At 40.5% G+C, this 16,434-nt stretch overlaps 1 protein-coding gene across 1 annotated transcript; it reads left to right on the plus strand.

Annotated features, from left to right (window-relative positions):
• The first annotated feature begins 4,249 nt into the window (after positions 1-4,249).
• LOC146704202 (putative polypeptide N-acetylgalactosaminyltransferase 8) lies at positions 4,250-15,609 on the plus strand. Its single transcript, XM_085461200.1, has 11 exons — positions 4,250-4,509; positions 11,062-11,395; positions 11,524-11,690; positions 11,874-12,060; positions 12,514-12,711; positions 12,824-12,938; positions 13,243-13,428; positions 13,934-14,071; positions 14,199-14,291; positions 14,885-15,055; positions 15,137-15,609. Exons 1-11 carry the CDS (start codon positions 4,335-4,337, stop codon positions 15,254-15,256), a joined length of 1,884 nt encoding a protein of 627 aa, XP_085317326.1. The 5' UTR covers positions 4,250-4,334; the 3' UTR covers positions 15,257-15,609.
• The last annotated feature ends 825 nt before the right edge of the window (positions 15,610-16,434 follow it).

The following is a 16,434-nucleotide window of genomic DNA, read 5'->3' on the forward strand; positions in this document are numbered from 1 at the left end:
CAAACGCAGCACATAAACTGTCAAGCAGAGTGGTTGATGGGTAACAATTTATTCTTGTTGTGCAGCCACAGGACCTGGGCACTTTGCACTCACTGAGCTGACCAGGAACGCCTCTGTACATCAAGTATTCTAGAGTGAAACGTGAGTCCATCTGTCGGACTTGACCAACAGAGCAATGATGCCAAACACACCAGTCAATCTAAAACAGAATGGCAGAAAAAGCTGTTGCAATGGCCCAGTCAATGTCCAGACCACATTCAAGCCAATTAAAAGGCTGAATGAGCTCTAAAGAAAGCTGCGCACACACAAATGCCCAAGGACTTCAATGAACTGGAGCAATTTTGCAAAGAGGAGTTGGCCAAGATTCCTCCATAATGGCATGAGAGGGAAGAATTATTTTAACTTATTGGTGCTAAAAAGTATTGAATTATGGGGTCTACTTAGTTTACACACTGCTTCTGTTATTTTTGAACCAATAACGAGAAGGTATAACAGGTCACATGTTGTTCATCTGGGATTGTAAAATAAAGTTATTTTAAAACCTGAGGAGGACTCGATTATTTTTTATTATTAAGTAAGTAAGTAAAATTTATTTATATAGCACATTTCACAGACAAAAATCACAAAGTGCTTCACAATAAGATCAGGCATACAAGTTAAAATTAATTAAAAACCCGTTTGTATAAAAATGTCTTCAGCTGCTTTTTAAAGGAGTCAGTAGAGTCTAGACAGCGTAAAGACAACGGCAGGGAGTTCCACAGCCTCGGTGCCTGAAAAGCTCGATCCCCACGTGTTTTAAACCCGGTACGTGGGACCACCAGTAGCCTCTGACCTGAAGACCTAAGTGCTCGGGATGAAGCACGAGGTTTCAACAGGTCAGAGATATACTGGGGAGCTTCACTGTGCAGAGCTCTAAAAGTTACAACTAAAATTTTAAAATGAACCCTAAAATTTACAGGCAACCAATGAAGAGAAGCCAAAACTGGAGTAATGTGTGACCTCTTGTTTGTACCAGTTAAAAGTCTTGCCGCTGCATTCTGTACAGACTGAAGGCGATCCAGAGCTGGTTTGTTGAGACACGTAAAAAAGACCGTTACAATAATCCAAACGAGAAGAGATAAAAGCATGAATCATCTCAAGTTCTGCCTTTGACACCAGTAGCCTGAGTTTAGAAATGTTTCTTAGATGATAAAAACAGTTCCGGACAAATTGTTTAGTGTTTCTCAAGAGACATCGAACTGTCAAATATAACACCTACGTTTCTAAGGGTCTAAAAAACTGATATGCTGCCTAATTTCTGAGAGCATGTGATCAGGTGCAACAATCAAGGTTTCTGTTTTATCTGCATTTAACTGAAGGAAACTGTCATTTAACCATTGTTTGATTTCTGACAGACAATTATTTAAACAAGACAATTTATAAAACTCAGAAGTTTTGAAAGAACAGTATAACTGAATGTCATCAGCATAGAGGTGATAAGCAATATTATTGTAACGTCTGATAATGTGGCCTAGAGGGAGGATATACAGCAAAAAGAGAATAGGACCTAAAACAGATCCTTGAGGTGCCCCAGAAGGCAGAACTGATGTTTCCGACAGCACATGATTTATACAGACAGTAAAGGATCTCTCAGATAGATACGACATAAACCATTTTAAAACGACACCAGTAATCCCAAACAAGTCCTTCAGCCTATTTATCATGATGCTGTGATCAACAGTATCAAAAGCAGAGCTGAGATCCAACAGAACCAGAACGGTGTTCTCTCCAGTGTCTGCTGCCATCAGAGACACTTTAAGCAAAGCGGTTTCAGTGGAGTGCAATTTGCGGAAACCAGACTGGAAAATGTCCAGAACATTGTTCTTCTCCAAAAAGTTGTTAAGTTGTTCTGCAACTGTTTTTTCCAAGATCTTTGACACCAATGCTAATTTTGATATTGGCCTGTAACTGCTTGGAAGAGATGGGTCCATATTTGGTTTCTTTAATATTGGTTCAACAATAGCTTGTTAGCTGGGAACTGAGCCAGTATAAAGAGAAGTATTAATTATTTCCAGAATACAGGGGCCAATAGAGTCAAACACACTAATGAAAAATGATGGAGGACGTACATCAAGGTGGCTTGAGTCAGTTTCATTTGACCAAGCAGAGCACTGATGTCCTGTAAGGTAACAGGAGTAAAAGAGGACCAGATATCAGCAACGTGTCAGTGTGATACTGAGAGGATGGTAAATGGCCTGTATTTGTATAGCGCTTTTACTAGTCCTCCCTAGGGACCCCAAAGCGCTTTACACACCCAGTCATACACTGGTGGAGGCAGCTACAGTTGTAGCCACAGCTGCCCTGGGGCAGACTGACAGAAGCGCCATCGGCCCCTCACCAGTAGGCGGTAGGTGAAGTGTCTTGCCCAAGGACACAATGACCGAGACTGTCCGAGCCGGGGCTCGAACCGGCAACCTTCCGATTACAAGACGAACAAGACGAACACCCAACTCTTGAGCCACGATCGCCCCGATCGAGGATGATGGAGAAATATTAGACCTGACGGCAGCGACCTTATTAATAAAATAGTTTAAAAATTCATTACAATCAGATTTAGTATAGACTGGTACATGAGGAATATCAGGAGAGACAATGTTTTTAATTGTATCAAACAATACTCTGGGATTTTTCTTTTTTGAAGCTATTAGATTAGCAAAATATTCAGTTCTGGCATTTTTTATCATGTCGTTAAGTGAGGAAATTGATTCCTTGAGATGTACCCTATGGACCTCAAGCTTGGAAGCCTTCCATAAACGTTCTAATTTGCGACAATATCTCCTAAAATTTCGAATATTTTCATTTATCCAAGGACAGAAATTTGAAGAATGGACAACATTTAGTTTCAGAGGTGCCACCGTATCTAAAATAGATTTACATTGACTGTTAAAAGACAAAATAAGTGAATCCATATCATTTTGAGCCATGCGAGGGTCAAACATGGCAGAGAACCTTCTAGCAGCATCCTGGTTTATAATCCGCCTTTGGATCATCAATTTAGGAGGTGAAGGATCCACGTAAAATGACAAATTAAAGAATATACAACTATGGTCACTCATGTGGACATCTTCCACACATACATCATGTATATTTAAACCCAGGAGAAAACAAGATCCAGTGTGTGGCCCTTTGTATGTGTGGGGCCAGAAACATGCTGCTTAAAGTTAAAAGACTCAGTGATAGTGATGAGCTCAGCAGCAGTGTTACAGGAAGCGTCATCAATATGAAGGTTTAAGTCTCCCAATATTACAACCTTCTCCAGTTTAATGATCGATGTCAGAAGGTCGTTAAATTCAGTTAGAAAGACCCCAGCAGGTCCAGCAGGTCGATAGATTAAAATACAGTAAAAGGTTTTCAGAGAACCGACCTTCATCATCTGTGACTCAAATAAAGAAAAGAAGTCCGAGGTCATCGGTTTGCATATGAGTCTGTCCTGGTAAACAACAGCGGCATTAATATGTCCTTATATGTAAAACTTAGACATACGTTTATGTTATCAGTATGATAAATGCAGAAATGTACAGCCTCTCAGTCATCATTTCACCATAATTTCTTTCTTTAATCCAGTCACATCTTACAATCAGTACTTAGAAATATTCAGGGTTCAGGGTTCACACATACTTAGAAATATGAATAAAAAAGAAAAGACACAGTTTACTTATGGACTCGTAATATTAATGAGATGAAGTAGGAGTTGATTTTTGTCATTAGATTTATCCTTTAGCTACTGAGGAATGTAGTCATTTTTGTGTGATAGTCTGTTGTGCACCTCCCCTCGTCATCTGGTAATATGGTGGTGTTTTGGTCTTTGCAGACTTTTCTGCAGACCTCTTTTTAGTCCCAAAGAAGCGTGAGGGATACTTATCAAGTCTGAGATTTCTGCCCGCTTGGACTACAGGCTAATTGACTGGTTAGCTATTCAATGAGGAGATGAGAGTTGTTTTTAATTAATTTGGCTGGACCATGTTTATTAACACACTATTCTTACAAAGAATTCTTAAATATACAATATATCTTTTATTGTCTGTTACATTCACGAGGCACAGTCACTTTTTTGGGCAGGTCTGGACGCACAGGGCCCGCCCATGACCCTGACGCTGCTTGCTGCAGGGCGTACCTGCCGCGATGGGCGGGTAGCGATCTTCACGTGTCTGCTCAACTAACGATTTAATAGCATTCACATCAGAAGTTATCAGCTATTTGATCTCGTCCAGTCAGTAGATGAGCTGTGTGTGTGTGTGCTTCTTTGTGTCCTCTCACGTTGGATTGTCTGGCTGGGAGGCTGGTGTGTTATCAGAATGAGGGGAACGTGGATAAAACGGCTGTTGTTGTTAGTGGGAGCTGTGGGGGTCATGCTGTACTTCGGCATCTTTCTGAAGAATGGACACCAACATAGCGTGGACACTAAAAACGAGATGGACACACCGCGCATGAAGACCTCGTCCAACCTGGAGGAAAGAATCAGCGATCTAAGTGAGTTCAGTCAGATTAAAGTTTCTCTTTTAGATGATTATTATTATTATTAAGATTAAATGCTACCCGTGGGTTTTATACAAGAAAGAAAGTTAAATATGGTAATAAAATTAAGCGAAATATCAATTAAATTCAGAGGCAGTTTTACATGCACATGTATTGAAGATATGACATTAAGTCAATGCCCGCCAATGATTTATTAGTAAAAAGTATAGGGGGAAAGACATTAATGAAAGCACCCTTAGTATGGTTATAAAAAGAAATAAATAGGTCTTTTGCAGTTTATTGTTGACAAATGAGATAAAATGATAACACAAGTTTATGTCCCTGTTCAATTAAAGTGTTTGTTGAGCTTGAAGAGTTTTCTTCTTCTTCGGCCATGTTCTCTTAATAATACACTCACTTGGTTGATTACTTTGCCCGTTTCTTTTATTGTTAGCAACACAGGAAGGGAATGAGATACATCATTGCTGCAGTTCGCGCCAACTGAACACACACACGGAACAGGAAGAGGAAATGAAAAAACAATCACCAAAGTAAAATCTCTTTCAAAATAAAATGATAATCAGAAAACGACAATCAGAAAAAACGTCTCTCCCAACATAAAATAAATCAATATATTTACTCATGAGATCACAAATCTAACACCCCCCCTTGTTCTCATGCTATCAACCCATAGCATCTTATGCATTTCCAAAGAACCATTTTTGAAACTTTCTGAGTCTCACTCTTGTGACTGGTTTTGTTAGTATGTCTGCAGTCATTTCTTCTGATGGACAGTATTCAATGCAGATTTTCCCTTCATTTACCGCCTCACGAATGAAGTGATATTTCACATCAATGCCAATCAGGTATGGCAGGGAGTTCAGCACTTAACCAACTACAAACCTGGCAATACCACGTTGACTGAGGGTAACGTGGAGCTTGCAGAGGAGCTGAACCACTTCTTCGCACGCTTTGAGGTGAAGGGACCAGAGGCAGCAGCAGCAAAAACATCGGACAGCAGCAGCCCAAGCCTCATAGTGCAGGAATATGAGGTGAGGCGCACACTGAGGGCAGTGAACCCCAGGAAGGCCACCGGACCAGATGGGGTAACCGCAAAGGTCCTAAAAGAGTGTGCAGACCAGCTGGCTGGGGTCTTCACTAAGATCTTCAACACTTCACTGTCCCAGTCCTGCATCCCGCCGTGCCTAAAGTCAGCCACAATTGTCCCACTGCCAAAGCGTACTAACATTAGCAGCCTCAACGACTACCGACCAGTTGCTCTAACACCTGTTATAATGAAGTGCTTTGAGAAACTGGTCCGACGTCACATCATGTCCTGCCTGCCACCCACACTCGACCCGCTCCAGTTTGCATACAGAGCTAACAGATCAACTGAAGATGCCATTGCTACAACGCTCCACACCACCATCTCTCACCTGGAAGTGCAGGGCCGTTACGCCAGGCTGCTCTTTGTTGACTTTAGCTCTGCTTTCAATACGATACTCCCGGACAGACTAATAGATAAACTGCTGGAAATTGGACTTCCTTCCACCACCTGCCGCTGGATCAGAGACTTCCTCTCAGACCGTGTACAGAGAGTTAGAGTGGGGCCTCATCTTTCCTCAGCCCTCAGCCTCAACACCGGCTCTCCACAAGGCTGTGTACTGAGTCCCCTACTGTACACTCTGTACACACATGACTGTGTTAGTTCCCACCCAGACAACACAGTCATCAAGTTTGCAGATGATACCACTGTGGTGGGGCTCATCTCAGGGGGAGATGAGACTGCATACAGAGCTGAAGTTCAGAGGCTGTCAGATTGGTGTGCAGACAACAACCTGGACCTCAATACCACCAAAACAAAAGAACTGGTAGTTGACTTCAGAAGGAGGAAGTCCGAGCTGCAGCCTGTCAGCATCAACGGGGAGTGCGTGGAAAGGGTCTCCAGTTTCAAGTTTCTGGGTGTGCACATAGACACAGACCTCCAATGGAGCTCTAACACCTCTGCGGTCTTAAAGAAGGCCCAACAGCGTCTCCACTTTCTGAGAATCCTCAGAAAAATGGACCTGAAGAAGGAGCTGCTGACCGTCTTCTACCGCTGCTCCATTGAAAGTGTGCTGACATATTGCATCGGTGTGTGGTTCTCCAGCTGCACCACAGCACACAGAAAGGCACTCCAGAGGGTCATCAATATGGCCCAAAAAATCATTGGACATCCTCTTCCCTCCCTGAAGGACCTGTACAGCACTCGCTGTCTCAAGAGGGCATGCAGCATCCTACGGGACTGCACACACCCAGGACACCGGGTGTTTAAGCTGCTGCCGTCTGGCAGGAGGTTCAGGCTGCTGAGGTCCCGAACAAATAGACTCAAGGACAGCTTTTACAACAGGGCAATAGCCCTGATCAATGCAAATAGCTGACCTGACTGGATACCTCCCTGGACTTTTTAGGGGGAGGTAACAATGTTTAAAACGATAACAATAATATTTATATTTATAACAAGGTGCAATAATAATTAATGTGCAATAATAACAGTGTGCAATACACATACACTTATTCTTCTTTTTTATACTAAGTTAATATACTGTGTTGTGTTGTTTGTTACGTTGTGATGTGTCATATCGTGTCGTGTTGTGTTATATGTAGTGCCGACGTAGGACAGTTTTTCCAATTTCATTGTACTACTGTACTATGTATGACTGTGCAATGACAATAAAGAGTTATCTTATCTTATCTTATCTTATCTTAATGTGTTTGGACCTCTGTCTCTTCACAGGGTTTTTACTCAAAGCAATGGCCCCTTGGTTGTCCCCAAACAGTTTCGTGCATGTGTATCTTTTCTTGTCCATGCCGTTTAACAGTTGGGTTAAGTACATGCTCTCCTGAGTAGTGGTTGCAAGACCAATGTATTCAGCTTCACATGTTGAGAGTGCCACTGTAGGCTGTTTCTTTGTTTTCCAAAATATTACTGGTCCCTCTTTAGTAAGTGCACAACAGTAGCCTGTTGTACTGCGTCTGTCTTTTACAGAGGATACCCAGTCAGAGTCACCGTAAGCAATTAGATCTAGATCCTCACTGCTTTTCTTAAAGATCAGTTCAAAGTCATTTGTACCTTTCAGATACCTGAGGACTTGCTTTGCCATTACTAGGTCCTCTCTCATGGGTTGAGCTAGTGTTTGAGATAGTCTGCTAACAACCCAGCTTATATCTGGTCTCGTACACGTCATGGCATATATCAAGCTGCCCACTATTTCTCTATACTCTCTTGAGTTAACAGTCTCATTTCCATCATTTTCTCCACACGTGGTAGTATCCGTTTTTAGATCACACGGTGTGGATCTGGGTTTGCATTCAGATGTCATGTTTGCTGTTGGTGCAAATGTCTCTTGGTAGTCTATCCCTTGTGTCTGGTTGTAACCTTTTGCTACAAACCTGGTTTTGAATATTTGTCCTTGTTAATTTTCTTTGAGGGCGTAGACCCATTTTCCTCCAATGGTATTTCTACCGGTAGGTAAAGTAGTCAGTTCGAATGTGTCATTCTCTTTCAGAGGGTTGATTTCTTCTGTCATTGCCTGTTTCCTCCTTGGTGCTTCTGGTGATTTCAGCGCCTCTTTATAGGTTTGGGGGATTCCACAGGTTGCTCTGTAACAGTAATCAACACTCACAGAGGTTACATTTGTTAAATCTTTGCAGTTAGATGTATAATCCTCTAGATATTTGGGAGGTTTCCTTTCTCTGTTAGGATAGCGCTCAGTTTGTTTTTGCTCATCATCCTCATGTCTTTCTATGTCAGGGTTTGGTTCGTTTGTGGTGGTTTCCTCATCTCTAGGGGGTCTGTTCTCTGTTGCATTTTCGTTTTGTTGTCCTGTACTTTCTTTTGAGGGTACTACAAACTCATAAGTCTGAATTTCTGAGTCATATTCATCAGTCTGTGTTTGTTGTTCAACAGTGTTCTTCTTGATAAATCTCACAAGCATGTGTTTTGACACTTTTCCTGTGCGAGGGTTATAGACCAGGTATGCTGAGCTATTTTTACTATAACCCACAAATATTCCTTTTTCACATCTGGGATCAAGTTTCTTGTGGTTATGTGTGTATGCATAACAGTCTGATCCAAATATCCACAGTTTTGAGAGATCTGGTCTTTTCCCTGTTAACATTTGATATGGTGTACTTTTAGTCCTGTTACTGTAGCATCTGTTGCGGGTGTGAGCTGCATTTTGAACGGCGTAAGGCCATAATTCTTTTGGCAGCTCTTTTTCTAGTAAGAGACACCTCCCCATTTCAAAGAGAGTTCTCCATTGCTTCTCAGCTGTGCCATTTTGATGAGGAGAATATGGTGCAGATGTTTCATGCTTTATGCCTTTTTCCCTTAAAAGAGACTGAAAGGAACTGCTTGTGAACTCTGTGCCATTATCCGATCTAATGCACTTAACACTGCCGTATGGTGCACAGTCGGCTAGAAACTTTGCTGTGGCCTCTGTCGTGTCACTTTTTTGTTTTAGGAAGTAAACTGACACTGCCCCTGAAAAATCATCGGTAAATACTATAGCGTATTTATGACCACTTTGGCCACTTGGTTCAATAGGGCCGGCTAGGTCAGTGTGTACCAACTGTAATGGTTCACTCGCTTTTGGGTCGCTTTGTCTGTTTCTGTTGTTAGTGAATTTCCCTTCTGTGCACACATTACAATCTAGCATCCCACTGCCTGTGATTTTCATGCCATCTACAACATCAGGTAGTTTTAACACATCGCTAACATTACAATGTCCTAAAATTTCGTGCCATGTTTTTACATCACAAGCCAGATTAACAGTATCACAGGACATTATGTCATTGAGTGATGTTTCAATGTTTACCGTTTTCAAATAGTAGAGTCTGTTGTATTCTTCGATGGGGAAGACTGTCCCATCTTTGTTCACTAGTTCGTTCTGTCCCTTCTTGAAGATCACCTGTGCTCCATAGTTTGTAGCTGCCTTCACTGAAAATATGCTCTGAGGGTAGGATGGGATGAACAGGGCATCTCTCAGTGTGATGGTAGTACAGTGTCCTTGTGTGTCTCGTAGAGAGACGTTCGCGTCTCCCCTCTTGAGTGCAACGTTGTTTGTCCTGGATCCATCAGCGAGCTCCATGTAGTGTTCCCCAGGATCAAAGGTCTCGTCGAACTTTATGAACTTATTCTTCTCCGTAATGATGTGTGAAGTCGCACCACAGTCCACCATTAGTCCTTCTCTCATTATGTCAGTAGTCAGAGGTCTTTGACTGACTTTAAATACAAAAGTCTGCTCTTCTTTCTTGCCCTCTAGTTTTACTACAGTTAGTTTTGCGTCATCTCTGTACTTGGTTTTTCTTCTACATGTCTCATCACTGTGTGTCGAGCTTCTATGGTAGTTACACCACTTAGGTGTTCCCTTTTGGCGACAATCTTTTACAAAATGTCCTTTGTTTCCACATCCATGGCAGGTGATTGATGTTAAATCAACCTTCATCACATTATCCACTTTTACTTTGTTGTCAAATTTTTCTGTTTCCTCGTAACTTCGTAGGTTGCTTTTGAACTGTGTGAATGTTAAATCTTCACTGCTTTGAGTTGTGTGGATAGCAAATGGCTTGTAAGTTTCAGGAAGCCCCTTTAGAATCATAGCGATAATAAGTCCATCACTGATGACTTCTTTTGCATTTCTTAGGGAGGTCACTGCTTTTTCAGCTCGGATAATATAATCTGTCACTGTCTCATCTGGTTTCTCCTGTAAAGACGTCAGCTCTGTGTACAGTGCGATGATTCTGGGCTTGCCTTTACTATCGTAGTGGTCACGTAGTATTTTTAAAGCTTTTCTTCCGTCGTCAGCCGCATCTCTCATTACCAGTGACAGACTTTTATCATCGAGAAACTGTATCAGTTCAGCGTAGCATTCAGCATTCTTCTCTGCATCTGGGTTAGTGGCTGATAATATAGTGTCCTTTAGGCCAATGATCCGCATGTGGCCGAGAAACTTCGCCTCCCAAAGTTCGTAACTGTTTTCGTCTCCGTTGAACACTAACCTCTGCCATCTTCCTCCTGTTGTGTCACGCCTGGGCCCATAACCTGTTGAGCTTGAAGAGTTTTCTTCTTCTTCGGCCATGTTCTCTTAATAATACACTCACTTGGTTGATTACTTTGCCCGTTTCTTTTATTGTTAGCAACACAGGAAGGGAATGAGATACATCATTGCTGCAGTTCGCGCCAACTGAACACACACACGGAACAGGAAGAGGAAATGAAAAAACAATCACCAAAGTAAAATCTCTTTCAAAATAAAATGATAATCAGAAAACGACAATCAGAAAAAACGTCTCTCCCAACATAAAATAAATCAATATATTTACTCATGAGAACACAAATCTAACAGTGTTTAATACTGCAATTTTAGCTTTTGAACGTGCAGTGTATTTTTATTTATGCTTTTGTTTTTATCCTTCTGTATGCATGTAAACAGAGGTAGGAAATGTAGAAGATGAGTGCATGTATGAAAGTTACTCATTCCATTTCTTTGATCATGTTTTTTCTTACATTCTCTTTTACTGAAGACAAAGTACTCAGAGGTTTTGAGAAAAAGCAGGATATATTGGAAGAGGACAGAGAAAAACAAAGAAAATCAGCAGAAGTCCAACAGCCAGCAGTTCAAAAGCAAGCAGAGAAGAAGAAAGATGATGCAAATATCCAACCCCAAAATGAAGCAGATCAAATGAAAAAGTCTGAAAAACTGTTCCCTAACTCGGTCTTGTTCAAGGAGTGGGGGGCAAATCTCTCTGAAGATGACCAAAGAGAGGCTCAGAGCCTGTATGAGAAGTACGGGTACAATGTTTTTCTGAGCGATCGCCTCCCTCTGGATCGACCTCTTCCAGATTCCAGAGATCCTCGGTACAACTTTTACAACTTTTCATTTTAATCTTTCATTCTCTCTCCTGTACATTCAAAGAAAAAAAATTACTCTATCCAGTCTATTTCTTGCTAAAATATTTCAAATTTCTGATCTTTTTAATAAATAGGTGTTTGAAAAAGAGTTACCCCAAGGACCTGCCAAGTCTCAGTGTGGTGCTCATCTACCTGGATGAAGCCCTGTCTGTTCTCCAAAGAGCCCTGCGCAGCATCATCGACCGCACTCCTAAAAACCTGCTGAAGGAGATAATAATGGTGGATGACCATAGTTCTAATGGTAAATTGGATACAAACGATTGGTTATAAGCCAATTCAAATATATCATCAAAAGCTGAGTGAAGACTATCACATCACACATGTTTGGGACTAGTTTTCTTCTTTAGATGGTTTGAATCTGCTGGTATCACTTCCTTACCCACACTTCCTTCAGAAAAAAACATAACTATCTTTTTCCATTCAGACAATCTGAAGGGTGACCTTGACGTTTATGTGAAGTTGCTTGAGCAGGAGAACCCTAATCTCCGTATTGTGAGAGTGAGGCACAGTGAGCAGAGAGGTCTCGCTCATGCCAGAGCATCCGGGTGGAGGGCTGCTACTGCTGACGTGGTGGCCATCCTGGACGCACACATTGAAGTCCATGAGATATGGTAGGAACATGGCAGAAATACATATATTCAGTTGTTGGTTTAAGTCTTATATTTTCTGTTTTCTTTTATCATTATATTACCACATTGTGTTAAAGAACATATCAATGCTGTCTTCATGAGATTAGCTACAAGTTTACCAAATATAAATTGCCATCAGTGATTTTTTGAGGCCATGGATGTGTCAAAGTTTCACGACAGATTTGCTGAGAGTAATACGTTTTTCTTTCTCACATACAAACACTTTACATGTCTGGTGATCTGGTCCTCCTTTCCCCACATCCCCACGGTCTGCCAGCCAGACTGTGACACATAATTCCAGTTTATACCAGTTGCCATAGTCATGCTGCATAGTGTGATTGAAGAGTGTTGACCCAGACATGTCAGCAATTAATGAAATGTACACATTAGTTGACTAACTTTTCCACCTTTTCTTTGTTCCCCTCCTTCATGCAGGGCTGAACCTCTGCTGACACAGATTAAAGCTGACAGAACTGTGGTGGTTTCCCCGGTGTTTGATAGAGTCAACTTTGATGATCTCAAGGTTACTACATATCATCCCAATGCACACGCCTTCGACTGGGCTCTGTGGTGCATGTATGAGAGTTTTACACCCGAGTATTACAAACTTAATGATGGTTCACTGCCTGGCAAGTAAGTTCAAGTGAAATCAATGTTTAACAATATAACAGCCATATTAACTCTATCATTATGATCTAATATCAATGTACAATAGTTAAAATAGAGTTCTCTTCTTTGACTTTAGGAGTCCATCTGTCATGGGGATCATGGTTGCTGATAGAAAGTTTCTGGGGGAAATTGGAGTCCTTGATGAAGGAATGAAAGTGTATGGTGGAGAAAATGTTGAGCTGGGAATTCGTGTGAGTAAAGACCACATGGTTATAAATTCTCTTTCATAGTAAAGCAAACATAAGTGTCTTTGCCATCAGATTATATAGAATATTTGTGCAGATGGACCTTCTGGATTTTGTTATAATCACCACAGGTGTCCGAATCTGCAGATCATTTAAAATGGCTATAAACATACCATAGAAACTGAAGGTGCAGGTAGCAAGTAAATGAATTGCATTATGTAATACAAACAAGGAGATGAGGTCCAAAGTTATATCTTAGCCATGGAAAGAATAGTGACTGAGTTTTATTGTGCTTTTTTTTTTCATGTAGGTATGGACATGTGGAGGCAGTGTTGAAGTTGTTCCATGTTCCAAGATCGCCCACATCGAGAGGGCCCACAAGCCCTACATGCCTGACCTGGGTCCTGCCATGAAGAGAAATGCCCTCAGAGTTGCAGAGATCTGGATGGATGAATACAAGCACAACGTTAACTTGGCTTGGAACATCCCATTTGAGGTGTTTTGTGGCACTGACACAAACAGCAAATGACACTTTCTTTAAGGGATATTTTATTCTCCTGTTCATAGAGTCATGAGGAGATGAGTTATGGGTACATATTAGGCTTAGGCTTGTGTGTTTGAGTTTTAGCTTTTTTTGCATTGACATTTAAGGAAAATCTTTCTTCAGATTCTTCCTCAGTCACAATCTGTGAATCGATTCACATCTTCTTCTTAGTTCCTGCAGAATCATAGAATTGACACAGGCGACATTTCAGAGAGGAAGAAACTTTGTGGCATGGTGTTTGTGGCACTGACACAAACAGCAAATGACACTTTCTTTAAGGGATATTTCATTTGTTTACTTACATGACGCAAAAAAACATTGGTTAATTAACAACTTTATGAGACTTTGAGTGCTCTTAGCTTTTTTTACATTGACATTCAAAGGAAACCTCTCTTTAGATTCTTCCTCAGTCACATGAAACTATAAGCTGATTAACACCTTATTTTGCTTTTTGCAGAATCATGGAATTGACATAGGCGACATTTCAGAGAGGAAGAAACTCAGAGAAAGGCTGAACTGTAAACCTTTCAAATGGTACCTGGATAATGTGTATCCTAAGCTGGATCCCTGGGACGACCTCCTCGCATACGGAGGAGTACGTTTACTTTTCTCTGATGCTTAGTATGTTTGGTACAGAGAGGTCCTGCACAATGTGTGGGAATCTGTGTTTGATGATTTGCCTGTTTCCATTTGTAATATTCATAATGTTCTCCTGATGACAGATGAAGAACCTTGATGCTGACATGTGCCTAGACCAAGGTCCAGTACCAGGTCACACACCGATAGCCTACAATTGCTACTACTATGGACCTCAAGTAAGTGAAGCACCTTATAATTATGTTGATAATCATGATTATAAGGCAGTGCAGTTGTAAAAAACAAAAATCAAAACGAAAAACACTATAAATTGATTAAATCTTTTAACGCATACTGTATCATATTTGATACAAATTTGGGAGTTTTTCAGACTCCCCCCCTCCCCCCCAAACAACCTCAACAAATTGCACAACACAAGTTTAAGCAAAAAATGAAGAAAAAATAAATTTGGAACTCATATTTTTAAAATTTTTAATGGTAAACACTATTTTCTATTTTCAAAACCTTTCTTGCAATTATTTCATGGTTCAAGCTTTAAAGGGTTACAACTGAGTAATTTTGTCTTTAAGCTTGTCTCTTTGTTAAGCTCAGGATTGTTGACAGTGCAGCTGGTATTTTTAGATCGCACCCAGGATGTCTCTTTCAAAACAAGCATTTGTGCGTGCAATTCCATCTGAAATGAATGTCACAGTCCACAGAGATCGAAGAAGTTAATTATTGTTCCTTATTGTCTGTTGTTAGCATTTTTAACATCCTAATATCATTTTGCCCTCTGTATCTCTCTGTCTCTTTCTCTTTCTTCCTTTCTAAGTTCACATATTATCGTGGAACGGGTGAGCTCTACATTGGTGGCATGAAGTCACATAAGTACAATGACAACCGATGTTTAGCTGACACGGGCACAAAAGAAACTGAGCCTGGCCTGTACAACTGTAAAGAGGCTATGCAGAAAGGAATGGGGATATACTGGGACTTCACTCAGGTACTACAAAGTTGTTTGCTGCATCTCAGAACAGGTTGAATGAGCACTGTTAGTCTTAAAACACTTTGCTTTCTTTCCCAGGGCGAAGAACTGAAGAACAGACAGACAAAGAGATGCCTGGAAATTATAAACAAGAAACTTATAATACAGGAATGTACGGGTCAAAGATGGACAATTCAACACATAATCAAACCCTTTTAAAGTGTGTTTGAGCTCTGCTCATTGGGCAGTGGATAAGTTACACCTGGGTGCTCTATTGAGGACAATACATTTACTTTTGCTTCCAATACTTTTAATGTGAGTGTGTGTGTATTACAGATTTTAAAGCCAAGATATTTGTAAAAATACCTTAGATATTAAATAGGTTTTGTATCAAAGATTTTCAGTCTAGAGTAGCACAACAAACTTTGAGTCTTTTCAACATTCAAGACAAAGTTAAACAGTTGTGAAATCCTAGCAGGGTGTTGCCAATTATATGTCTGTACAAGAGTTGACATGAATTGCAGCAAATCCATGTTCACATATTCTGTCCCAGTAAAACTCATGCTTGGTAATTGCAGTTTTAAAGTGATGCTTTACTTATTAAGCTTCAGCTACAATGGAGACCATAAAATAATATCTTTTAATAACACATTTGCTCTGTCTGTTAAAAGTTTGAAGGACTTGAGTTTCCAGTATTTTAACGGTAGTTACCATAGCAAAATCTATAATTCATATCTGTCCTTGTGATGGCCAAACCCGTGGCCACACTCTAAAGTTGGTAACTTTTGTATTTTCATTCTTCATTTGAACATAGTAATACATTTTAGTTTCCAATAACTTTATTGATTGGTTTGGATACATTTGTTCTATTTGTAAGCGCGCACATTTAGTTTACTTATGTATTCATACTACTTCATTTCTTTGCTTTCTGACTAACCTTTGTCTTTTTATTTCTTACCTGCCATAATCCCTGGGAGTTGCTGGACAAAAGATGGTAGCCAGGGTTTGAAACCATTAAATGCAAAGGAAGATAATTGGACCACACCACCACTTCCTGCTGAAGGGGAGAATGTGTGTTTTCTTTACTTTAAAAACAAAGTATTTGTATTTAATTAAATATTTGAGTTTAGGGTTTAATGGGGTTTTTGATTTTCTTCTTTAGTATTTAGTTTATTAACAAACTAGATTGTACTGCATCGTTTGTGATTTATGATTGTGTTTTGTTTGTTACCCCTCATGTGTCACAATGGTCTGATCAGCCATTATATGTACCCTTGTATGTCATTTCATGTTTAGGTCAATTATGTATGTTTGCAGCAGTCATTTGGTTTGTTACGTTTTGTCAGGGTTCCTGGGTCAGTGACTCAGTATTTTCAGTTCACGTTCTCTGTTTATCT

The sequence above is a fragment of the Copadichromis virginalis genome, linkage group LG7 (genome assembly GCF_057382275.1).
Source record: "Copadichromis virginalis isolate Kocher_CV1m ecotype Utaka linkage group LG7, C_Virginalis_male_GT1.1, whole genome shotgun sequence".
NCBI lineage: Eukaryota > Metazoa > Chordata > Actinopteri > Cichliformes > Cichlidae > Copadichromis > Copadichromis virginalis.

Bases quoted from the DNA above. Each gene is read 5' to 3' on its own strand.
- LOC146704202 (XM_085461200.1), top strand. From the start codon at position 4,335: ATGAGGGGAACGTGGATAAAACGGCTGTTGTTGTTAGTGGGAGCTGTG. The intron at 4,510-11,061 runs GTGAGTTCAGTC...CTTTTACTGAAG, and splicing joins GGAAAGAATCAGCGATCTAA to ACAAAGTACTCAGAGGTTTT. The intron at 14,292-14,884 runs GTAAGTGAAGCA...TTCCTTTCTAAG, and splicing joins GCTACTACTATGGACCTCAA to TTCACATATTATCGTGGAAC.